The 13,006-nt window shown below is 38.7% G+C and overlaps 1 protein-coding gene across 1 annotated transcript in view; it reads left to right on the top strand.

The window, feature by feature from the left end:
• Positions 1-201: 201 nt before the first annotated feature.
• Positions 202-13,006, top strand: part of LOC150082291 (Golgi-pH regulating cation channel) — a 263,701-nt gene continuing 250,896 nt past the window's right edge. The window contains exon 1 of the mRNA XM_090380108.1: positions 202-515. Coding sequence (XP_090236234.1) covers positions 402-515 — 114 coding nt within the window. The 5' untranslated portion in view covers positions 202-401. The remainder of the gene's footprint in view (positions 516-13,006) is intronic.

Here is a 13,006-nt window from a genome sequence, read left to right on the forward strand (position 1 = left end):
TGAGTTTTTGCTGACCAAAATTTTAGAAAAATAAGGAATGTTTTTTTAATTACGTTCTGCTGAAGTTGTTATGGAATGTGCTTCTGAAGTTAATTAGTAATTTCGCAAGATATTAAATTAATCAAATTTTAATTTTTTTTTGGGGAACTTTGGGAAGTTATGCAGAATATAGGGCATGGAGTTGTATTGTGTAATCTGTCCGCTTTGTGTTGTGTCTAGTCACTTTAATACGATCGTTTTGATATTTTGTGTATGTGGTGTAGTTAATAAGTTGACATTTTGCGAGCTGTAATCTGAATTAGGAAGTTTATTTCTCTGAAGTCAACCTATTTCACTATCTTGCGAAATACTCTCTAATGTCATTCTGCGCTACGAATTAACTGTGGATTACCACTGTCGAAATGATTTTTCGTTCTATGTTGAAGGTTTTCGTGCTGACATGTGGTGTATTTGTACATTTTAAATGTGTGTTTTGCTTTCCAGATCAAGGTCGCTGGGTTTTTATGAATGGTCAGGTAGGATGATAATTCACAGCTTCCATTACTCATATACTTCAACAATAGACAGTTATAAATATAGGTGGAAGTGTCAGGAGTGAGAGTGTGTTGTGAGAGTGATACGCATTGACAGGAATTTACTTAAGGGATTGCACCAGTCTATTTAACAAATTTATAATATAACTCATGATAAAAATGTCATTTGTTCGAGTCATTAAAGTAGTAATTAAATTGGGCAGGAGTGAACTGTGACTTTTTTGTAGAAATACTCGAATATTTGGATTAGATCTGTCGATTATAGCCGCTGCTTGAATTTTTGTAGGTTTGAAGGGTGGGATTACCCACATTACCAGTACCAGCATGACAAATTCAGAGCTTCATAGAAACTTCATGAATAAGCAAAAATAGTTTTTGATCGTACTGTCGTATTCGGAAGAACCTCGGAGGGCGAAGTGTTCATTTCAACGTTATGCGCTTATCTCATTGTGAATGCGACTGGTGCGCCAGTTACTTCCCCTTCCTCATGGAAAGGAGATATATACACACACTGTATTTATATATTGATATAAAGCAAAATGACACATAAAGGATCAATTAAAAGATTCAATAGAATAAAATCATGTATTTTTTTTTTCTAGTGACATGATAATACCAATCACATGTATGTATGTATGTATATATACATACACAAATAAACATTTGTTTTCACCAATCATCCAATAAATCTACAAAAGTTTTGCTAATGTGTGAGTGACCAACCCACAAGTTCCAGTCAATATCTGGGAAGCTAAAATCCCCCATTATAAGGCATTTTGTTTTACTGGCCCACTTTATTTCTCTGTACAGTTGTTCGTTGTACTCATTAGAGTTATTAGGCCTATAACGCTTTCGTTTTTGCTTTCCCAGTGCTGTCACACCAAACTGACCTGACATTGCACTGTCCATCTATGTCAACTGGATGCACTGACTTAGATTTTTTCTTAACTAACAGCATAACCTCTCCTCCCTACCTATACTGTCTGTTCTTTCTGTAACACTACTCCTTATATATGCGTGATACCATGTCTCTGATATCCCAACATCTGCCTTTGATGTCTTGACTAGCACTTAAAATTCATCAAATTTATTTACTAAACTCCTAGCATTGGTGTACATGTAAGCACACATGCACCTGTTCTTACTCTTAGTTACCCTAACACAGCCCATGTATTTAATTGTTCTGTGATGACTCCCACCAGTTCTTGAAATCTCCAGCACCTTGCTTTCCAGGCTGTTGCTCATTCCAACAGAAGCAGTGCAAGAATCACTTTCACCTCTGCCTGCATCTACTCTTAATCTGTTAGTCTGTGAACCCCCTCCCCATCCCAAGCTAGCAGTTTTGCAACCCACCTAACATTGCCTCAATAGCATCAGCAAATATTCTTGCACCCCATCTATTTAACTGTATGTATCCCATCCCTGTAGAAGCATTCTCTCCTGTTAACAAGCACAGACCATGCTGAGAAAATTTCTACCCCATGATCCTTGGGCAATCTCTACGGGGCCGAATGGGTTGACAAGGCTCATCATATATGCCCTCTTATCGTGTCTGGGCAGAATTAGAGACACTCAAATTTAACCATAACTCACAGCTTTTTTTTTCATTTTGTAACACTTTTTTTCTTAACTAGGAAGCATGTTATAATGAGTATTATTCAACAGTTTGAAACAGACTTTGTTTGATAATAATGATTAAGCAAATCTGTGATATTAAAGGCTGCATAAGTGAAGGAAAAAAATCTGTTTTATTGAGGTTTCAGTATATATTAAAAAGTGATGTAAGTTTAAAATGGAGAGCTCCACCCCACCACTCTATTACTCAACACTACTCTACTACTCAGCTATGAAGAAGTTTTGATTCCTGTTTTGGGAATCATTCATAAGTCTGAACACAAAAAAAGTCAGAGTGTGCACTTTAAATGTGAATATTGCTGTTAGCTAAATAAACATACTTTAGGTGCAGTCATTTAACCAAGGCAGGTAAATTTTAAAATAGCCAGGAAAGAATTTACACATCATTGGCATGCACTCCAGTATATGGATTTTTAAAGTTCACAGAATGTTTAATAGTCTGAAGCTCAGTTTTGTTTAATGGTGACTTGGGGATGTCTGCATTCTGCACATTCGTAAGTTGTGATTGTCATTCAATGGGTCATTGTGCAGGTTATCAGTAAATAAATTTTTTGTTTAACCCCAAGGATGACCACAGAATGTTTTTTTAAGTTTCCTTAAATGGCATCATCTGATGTTACCAGCTGCAAATTATAAATGGGAAGCATTCAGGAAAGTAATCGTAGAAGCCACTAAGCCTTATACCAGCTACTGTTCAAGGTTTAACTAAAGGGATGTCAGGTGAATTGATGAGACTAGTGGCAGAGAAGAAAAATACATGGATTGTTTGTATATTAACATGGAACACAGAAACTTGCAGTAAGTGCAGACTGGTCTGCAGTCAAGCCACTAAGGGAGATAGGCAAGTTAACACAGATTATGAAAAGTGTCTTGCCAAGAATACAAAAAATTCTTTGACAACACTTAAAGCAAAGGAATGAATCACACTAATATTAGATATGGATGGCATGATTGTTGTTGATCCTGTTGGGATTGCTGACAAGTTAAATAAATTTTTTGCATCTACATTCACCTGTGAAGAAATTTAGTCTTGGGAATACCAGAAATACACCAGGTTATAACTGAGAATAAAGTAGAAGAGAAATTGTTGAAGCTGAGAGTAAATAAGGCACGTGCTGCTGATGGGATTTATTCAACTATATGAAGAAGTTTACTTATGCATGGGTGATCCCAAGCATAAGTAAGTGCACACTCTTAGGCATTTAGCCAAGAAAGATCTTTTAGATATTCAACTATGTATCAAGAGAAGCAGTAAAACAGGTAGGTAAACATTTAGCCATAATTATGAGAGCATGGGAGGTCCTTGTGGACTGGAGATGCATGAATATAACTCCATTCATAAAGGGGGGGAGGGGTCAAAGGGTGACATGAATAATTCCAGACCTGTTAGCTTAACTTTTGTTCCAGGGAAAATAATGGAGTCACTGGTTAATGCAGGATCTTCTAGACAGTCATGTAGTTATATGACAATCACAGCATGGATTGTCAAGTATTGATGTTGTCTAACCAGGCTGATTGGATACTATGATGTAATAACAAAGGAACTGGATGCAAAAAATAATTTTGATATTATATGTGTGGATTTCAGAAAAGCTTTTGATATTGTTCCACATGAAGGCTTGCTGTATGAATTGGAGCAGTGTGGCATTAAGGGCAAGCTGCTGCAATGGATAAAGGGACAGTTGAGTGGAAGAAGACAGAGTGGCTATCAATGGGCACTGCTCTTCTTGAATTAATGTTATTAGTGGAAACCCCAGTGCTGGGCCAATTGTTGTTTTTAGAATTATTAATGATATTGAAGACATATCAGGCTTAATGTCTTAAGTTTTCAGATGATATGAAGGTTGGCAAGGTTAGGTTGTTAATGACAATTGATTTTTTTTTTTTTTTTTTTTAATGAAAACCCCAAACACGAAAGGTATCAAAACCTATAGTACTTAGTACCGTGCATGGGTTGAAGGAGAAGTATGGGAGGAGGGGGATGCTGGAAACTTTGCTCTAGAGACTAAACATGGGTTTCACCACTTCAAGCCTCAATAAGCAAAGTGGTGGTATTTCACCGGTTGATGAAAGTCGTCTACCACCTACCCTGATTAGGTATGCTACTTCACTAAAATCTATAAAAATTAGGCAGATGGGCTGAGAAGTAGCAATTGAAGTTTAACATTCACAAATGTTAAACTTTTGTTAAACAAATGTAGAGACTTGGCACCTGCAAGGAGATCTGATTGAAGCTTTGAATGTAAGCTCAATGCTGACAGAATCCTTTGCCATGCACAGACTATCCACATGAAAGGCCATAAATTCAAATCGAGGAAGGATGGTTACAAGATAGATGATCAGAAATTTATCTTCAGTAAATTAGAAATTTATGATCAGAAATTTATTAAAAGGAACATTGTTAGGTACCAGACAAATTTGAACTAGGCAATTTATTACAGGTGTTGGACAGATGATGTGGGTAGTGGATTTTTTAATCTGGTTGTTATAACCTTGATTCCTTCCTTTATTTTCCTATGCTAATATCACTGTTTATCATGGTCTGATGTCGATTTGAACTTGCTTATTGTTTAACTCGGTGTTTGCACGTTGATCTGTTGTCTAAAGTTCAGCCTTATTTATATAACTGTAATGATAAACTGAAATAATCATGATATTGTTAATAATCAGACTAATTGGAGTAGGAAAGATGTTTTTAAATGTCATTAAGCTCACACATCAGTGCTAAGGTATGTCTCAAAATGTTTCGTATAGCATGAAATATCTGGGATAAAATTTGGAATCTAAAAGCAGCATCACTTAATTTAGTGCGAAGAGTTAACTTTCTTGGGCATCAGAGAGGAAAAGAAAGAGCATTTTTTTATATCTTAGGTGACATTACTTTTTCATGTTACTTGACTTTAGACAGAAAGATGAACAGGCAGCAAATTTACTAATGCACAGAGTTTGTGTGAAAGTCTAACATTAGAACTTATCAGTATTCCAAAAATAGGTGATAAGTACCCTTTTTTTTTTCTTGTCTTATAAACTCAAGACAATGCTACGCTCTTCGCAATAAATTGTTAAATGGCCTGATTTTGGTTTCTGAATTTGAGTTGAATTTCTGAATATTAATACCCCCCAACTCTCACTCAAAAAAAAAAAAAAGGTCAAATTAAATTTTGTCGTGGAGTATATATTGCTCATCCCTTCCTGTTAGCATTAGTAGAGGCATGCAATGCAAGAAAGCAAGCTTATACAGAATCAGCCAAAAAAAAAAAAAAAAAACCCCACTCCGATTTCACCCCTCCTTTCGTTAGAAATACCTGTCCAGTTCAGCCTTAAATTTATTTAGGCTGATAACTTCCACAACAAAAGATGCAAGTCTGTTCCACCAATCAAATACCTGCTGGCTAAAGCCAAACTTCCATATATCTATCTATCCTACAACTGTCTTTCCTCCTCAATTTCAATTAGTAGTAGTAGTAGTGGCATGTGATGCGAGAAAGCAAGTGCACGAGCCTATGCAGCATCAGTCAAAAAAAAAAAATTACAAAACAATCCCCTCTAAATATTAGTCCAGTTCCTCTTTAAATTTATTTAACCTATCAACTTCCACAATGACAGATGGAAGTTTGTTCCAGCAATTAACCACCCACTGGCTAAAGGCAAATTTCTGCACATCTATTCTACATCTGTCCTTCCTCAATTTCAATTTATGCCCCCTTAGGTTTTTAATCTGAACAAGTGGAAGAATCCCATCAGAATTCAGTGTGCTCAACCCATTCAAGGCCTTACACACCTCAATCAGGTCACTTCGCAGGTGCCTAGTCTCCAGCTGCCGCAATTTGCAGAATTTAAAGGATCCCTTCATTCCCCTCACCAATCTTGTTGCCATTCTCTGTACACACTCAAGCAAATCTACATCCTTCCTAAAATGAGGCCTCCTGACCTGCATGCAGTACTCAAGGCATGGCCTAACCACTGCCTTATACAGAGGGACAATCACCTTTTCCCTGCTAGCAAAATTCCTGTATATCATTGACAACACCCCATGATCTGCCCTGGCAGCCTGTCTGCATTGCTCAGAAAACTTTATATCTGACTGCACAATTACTCCCAGATCTTTTTCATTTTCTACCACCTTAAGTGTAGTACCACCAAGTTAGTACGTTTCTCTGGGGTTACTTCTACTCATATGCAGTACTTTGCATTTTTCAATGTTAAACTTCAGTTGCCACTTCTCAGCCCATCTGCCCAAATTTTCTAGATCCTGTTGCAGTACCACACTGCCATTACTGTCATTAAAATCCCTGCCAACCTTTGTATCACTGCAAACTTCGATACTAAGCCTGATATGCTTTCATCAATATCATTGATAAATATACAAAACAACAGTGGACCCAACACCGAACCCTGTGGGATTCCACTAATTAAATTAGTCCACAAAGAGCAGCACCCATTGATTACCACCCTCTGTCTTCTCCCACTCAACCATCCTTTTATCCATTGTAGCAACTTACCCTTGATACCATTCTGCTCCAATTTGTACAGTAGTCTTCCATGTGCAACAGTGTCAAAAGCTTTCCTGAAATTCAAGTATATGATATCAAAATTATTTTTTGCATCCAGTTCCTTTGTAACCACATCATAATAACCAATCAAATTTGTCAGACAAGACTTTCCCTTAACAAACCCGTGCTGTGTCTGAATTATTGCTGTAGTCTTGTCTAGATGATCCTGCAATGCATCTTTAACCAGTGACTCCATTATTTTACCCTGAACAGAAGTTAAGCTAACTGGTCTGTAATTACTCGTGTCACCCTTCGATCCCCCTTTGTGAACTGGGGACACATTTGAACATCTCCAATCCGTGGGGACCTACCCTGAGTCCAAGGATCCTTTCATAATTATAGATAAGGGATTGCTTACTTCCTTTGCTGCCTCCTTTAATATAACTGGATAGATCCCATGCATCCCAGGTGCCTTTCTTATGTTTAACTTCAACAATTTCTCCTCCACTTTGTTCTTTGTTATTACCAAATTATTAAGCACCCTGTTACAATTTGATAACCTTGTGGCATTTTCAAACCTTAATGACTTCTCATGTGTGAATGTAGATGCAAAATACTTATTCAGTTTGTTTGCTATCTGAGCAGGATCATCAACAGTCAAACCATCCATATCAAGTGAACCAATCAGATTCATCCCCTTCCTTTTGGAGTTTATATAAGTAAAGAAATCCTTGCTGTTTTTCTTGGCATCCTTTGCGAAAGGTTTCTTGTAATCTGCCTTTGCCTGCCTAACCTCCTTTGTAACTTGATTACAGACTAGTTTTTTTTTTTTTTTTTTCATGGGCTTCTGTGTCGGCTGATAATTTATATACATCCCATGCATTTTTCTTCTCTGTCACGAGTCTCATTAGTTCATTTGACAACCATTTAGGCCTAAACCTTGAACAATATTTCTTAATAGATATGAAACATTTAGTAGCTTCCACTATTAATTCCTTGAATGCTCCCACTTATGCCCTCTCAGGTGATTATTCTGAACAAGAGGAAGAATCCCATCAGCATTGAGCATGCTCAAACCCATCAAGGCTTTATACACCTCAATCAGATCACCTCTCAGGTGCCTAGTCTCCAAACACTGTAATCTGCAAAACTTAAGCCTTTCTTCGTAAGAGCAACCCTTTGTTCCATTCACTAATCTTGTTGCCCTTCTCTGTACTCGTTCCAACAAGTCTACATCCTTCTTAAAATGAGGCTTTCAAACCTGTATACAGTACTCAACGTGTGGCCTGACCATTGCCTTATACTAGGGGATAATCACCTCCTTATCCCTGCAAGAAAAATTCCTGTATATCCTTGTGAAGACACCATGAGCTACTCTTGGAGACCATCTGACGGCTCAGAAAACTTCATATATGCCTGCACAATTACCCCCAGGTCCTTTTCATTCCCTACCACCATCAGTGTAGTACCACACAGTTGATACGTTAATCTGGGGTTACTGCTTCCCATATGTAGTTCTTTACATTTGTCAATGTTAAACTTTATTTGCCACCTCTCAGCCCATCTGATCAACCTTTCTAGATCCTGTTGCAGCAGTGTACTGTCATTATTGTCATTAACAACCCTGCCAACCTTCGTATTGTCTGCAAACATCATCAATATCATTTATAAATACAGAAAACAACAATGGACCCAACACTGAAACCTGAGGAACTCCACTAATAACATTAGTCCACAAAGAGCAGTGTCCATTGATTATCACTCTGTCTTTTCCCAGGCCCTGGGTGCCAAGCGTTCCGTGGCCAAGTGATCTCAGTGCATTTCTCAAAGCGCGCTATCCAAAGAGCTTTGGCCATTATATATATTCTGTTTATTTCCGAATACCGTTTTCCTCATTTTCATATTTAAGTAGCTCTTTCATTCTACAAGAAGTAGGCAAAGGCCCAGAAAGGAAAGAAACCTTTCTGTTTCATTTTCTCTATTACTAATACAACTAATAGCCGCTTGGTCACCTCGTGGCACTGCTCCTGCCTCCCCGTGGCGGGGCCGGTAACCTGGGTGGTAAAGACAAACTCCCAGGGCCAAAAGGAGCCGACATGGATATAAGTAACTATCCACTGTTAGAGCCCTCTAGCTCGAGATCAGAAATTCCTGACAACGACCATGACTCCATTCGTCCGAAGCGACTAAGGACGGAAAATCAGAAAATGACGTGCCAGCATTTCTTATAATGCACTCATTATTCACGCAACCTTTTGGCAAACTATCGCCTTTTCTTATACAGAAATGTTTAGAATCGGTTTGTGGATCTCCTAAAATGGTTAAGCGTCTCCCATCTGGAGACCTTCTAATTGAAACTTCTAAGACAACTCACTCAGAGAAGCTGTTAAAATTAACGACATTTAACAGTATTCCAGTGTCAGTTACGCTCCATAACACTCTTAACACCTCTAGAGGCATTATCAGTGAATGGGACTTGCTATCCGTGTCAGAAGAAAAGATAATACAAGAACTCAGGGAACAAAAAGTTACTCATGCGCGGAGAATAATGACCAAATAAGATGGCAACCTACTACCAACCAGGTCCGTCATTTTGACATTTAGTACTCCGACTCTTCCATCTTCTGTTAAAGCAGGTTATTTAAACTGCAAGATTCGGCCCTACATTCCAAATCCCATTCGCTGCTTTAAGTGCCAGAAGTATGGCAATTCTCAGACGGCATGCCGAGGCGATGCTGTGTGTCCTATTTGTGGCTCTAAGGAGCATTCCCAAGGAGACTGTACAGCTGCCACTCCTAGTTGCCCTAACTGTAAAGGAAGCCATCCTGCCTTTTCTAAAGCTTGTGACCTTTGGAAAACAGGCAAACAAATCCAGAAATATAAGGTGGAGCATAAAGTCACATACCCTGAAGCAAGGAAGCAAATACTGTTAATCATACCTAGCCGATCATACACATCGGTCACTAAAAACAGCCGGTGAATTTCAACTCAAACAGATGTCTCCACAGAAACAAACATTTTGTTTGCCACCTGGGCCAAAACTATGCTAACGTGCAATAAAAAATCTACAGTTAATGAAACCAGCAACACGCCAATCAGTATCCCAACTGATGCCATCTCAACCTTGCCCGAAAGAACAAAATCTGTTAGTGTTGAAAATCAAAAGACAATGAAACCACGCTATAGCAACATGGAAATGGAGGTTCAATCAGAGGACGAAGACACAGTACTAGAATTACATGCCAATGATACCATGGACACAGGACACCCAAACTTTCCCAAAAATGAGGCGCCTCCGTAGCCAGGTGGGAAGGAGCAGCAGTGAGTAGCACACGCTTCTTGATTAGACCGGGGTTTGAGCCCGTCACCACCAAATATGGAGGATGCGGTAAGGTCAGGGAATGACCACCGCATATTCCCGGAGCAATATGGCCTTAGTTGCTAATGCTCCTAAAAAAACCAAATAACAACAATCCCAGAAATGCAAAATCAAAACTAAGCAGGCAGAAACCTCAGGAAACACAGTCAGATCAATCTTCGTCAAATAAACCCAAGCAGTGAACAAATTCCTACAATGGAACTGCAGAGGATTGCGCAGTAATATAGATGACCTGGATGATTTACTCATACAAACTAACGCATTAGGAGTATACTTACAGGAAACATTTTTATCACCAAAAGTTTCACTCAAATTCAAAAACTATACTATGTTTAGGCGAGGCAGGGATTCTGACTCTTCTTCCCGTGGAGGGGTAGGTATTCTTGTCAAAACTACCATACCATCAAGACATCTCCAACTAGAAACCTCCCTAGAAGTTGTAGCAGTTCGGATAGCAATGGGAATATCATTAACCCTTGCATCTGTTTATATACCACCTAATTATCCTTGTTCCCAGACTGAACTTGTCAACCTTTTAACACAACTGCCACCTCCTGTCTGTTTACTCGGTGATTTCAACAGTCACCATCCATTGTTGGGATCCTCCACTATGGATACGAGAGGCCAATTAATTGAAACATTCCTAGATAACCATAATCTGACTGTATTAAACACTGGCTCTCCAACTTATGTTCAATTACCTACAGGTACAATGTCTGCCATAGACTTATCTATCTGTTCAGCATCTCTTTTTCCAAGTATGGAATGGTTGGTGTTGAATGATCCATTCCACGGTGACCATTTTCCCATCATCAGCTCAATTCAAACACAGGTCGTATCATGCCCCAAAGCCCGTATATCTTGGAATTTCCACAAAGCAGACTGGAAAAACTACTGTACTTGTGTCCTACTAAACAAACAGTATGTACAACAACAACATATTGATGACGTAACCGAACACATTACCAGCCATATATTATCAGCAGCCGAAATTTCTATTCCAAAATCCAACCAGAGCAAGCGGGTACACCAAAACCAGTGGTGGAATCAAGATTGTACCATAGCGAAAGTAGAAAAAAACTGTGCTTGGAACCAATTTCGCAAATTCCCCACTACCGCCAACCTAATAGTTTTCAAAAAACTGAGAGCCAAAGCAAGACAAATTAGGAAAAAAGCAAAACATGACTCCTGGATTAAGTTCGCCTCAACTATTAACAAAAATACTGACGCTCGGATTATCTGGAAAAAAATACAAGCTCTCAATGGAAAATTTCTACCATTAGTCTCCAATAATACAGTGGAATGGGCAGGACCTATATTCTCCTACTGACATCGCAAATGCTTTAGTAGAATCTTTCTATAATACTTCCGCCTCAACCACTTATGTGACTGCTTTTCAGAGAATTAAAACTAATGAAGAATGTATAAAATTGAATTTTTCAACTAATCTCCCACTTCCATATAACCAGCCCTTTACTATAGCTGAACTCAAAGAATCCTTGAGTAAATCTCCAAATAGTGCAGCAGGACCAGACGGCATTCACTACAGAATGCTCAAACATCTGTGTGAAGCTGATCTGTACACACTATTGCTATTTTATAACAGGATCTTCTCAGAAAACACATATCCTCTCTCGTGGAGTCATTCCTATATTTGTGCAATACCAAAACCGGGAAAAGATACCTCTCTAGTTCAAAATTACAGACCAATATCGTTGACAAGCTGTTTGGGCAAGATCTTCGAAAGGATGGTGCATAAGAGGCTCACCTGGATTCTAGACTCCCAAAATCTTCTTTCTGATCACCAGTATGGCTTCCGCAAAAACAGATCCACCCTAGATTTACTTGTCAAAATTGAATCCAACATACGTAATGCTTTCATCAGGAGACAATATTTAGTTATGATTAACCTGGATATTCAGAAAGCATTCGACACCACATGGCGTCATGGTATTATCACAGATATGCATCAGTTAGGGTTAAGAGGCTATCTCCCTCAAATTATTCAGAACTTTTTAAAGTTACGTACCTTTCAAGTCAGATATCAAAACTTCCTATCAACATCTCATATTCAAGAAGAGGGTGTCCCACAGAGTTCCATACTGAGTCCAACCCTATTCGCAATTAGGGTCAACAATATATTGGAAGATCTTCCAAAAACTATTGAAGTATATATGTATGCAGATGACCTCACCATATCGTGCCAATCACAAAATATGAATACTATCGAAAGACAGTTGCAAATTACTCTAAACAGAATAGAATCGTGGATTTCACGCAATGGATACCATCTTGCTGAACAGAAATCCATTACCACTCATTTCTGCAAACTCCGGTCATTTCATCCTGATCCTGAGTTAAAGATAAAAAATGTGTCGGTTCCTCTGGTTAACACTGTCCGCTTTCTTGGCCTGATACTAGATAGAAAACTGAACTTTCAAGCACATGTGGCCTATCTTTGTACCATCTGCTTGAAGAAATTGAATATCCTTCGGTGTGTATCATCCATGTCATGGGGCTCTGATCGGCATACGCTTATCCATATTTATAGAGCTCTCATCAGATCCCGTTTGGACTACGGTTCTCCAGTGTATGACTCTGCGAGGAAGAGTACTTTAGAACGATTAAATACCATCCAGCACAATGCCCTTCAAGTTTCTCTAGGGGCTTTCAGAACCTCCCCAGTCCAGAGCCTTTACATTGAAGCCCATGAACCTCCCTTACATCTTCGGAGGAAAACATTGCTTTTAATATATCCAAAAATCTGCAGTCTTCCCTCCCACTCGAATTGGAGATGTCTGTACAATACCGAATGGGACTCATTTTACAACAGTAAACAAAATGAAAACAGACCTGCTGCACTTAGACTTAAAGAACTAACTCAAACGTGGAATATTGAAATCGACAATATGTATCAGGACATAACACCGCCTGATCCACCGTGGACAAATATCCCTGCAATTTAC

The sequence above is a fragment of the Mastigoproctus giganteus genome, chromosome 8 (genome assembly GCF_048544385.1).
Source record: "Mastigoproctus giganteus isolate SK-2022 chromosome 8, ASM4854438v1, whole genome shotgun sequence".
NCBI classification, from domain to species: domain Eukaryota; kingdom Metazoa; phylum Arthropoda; class Arachnida; order Uropygi; family Thelyphonidae; genus Mastigoproctus; species Mastigoproctus giganteus.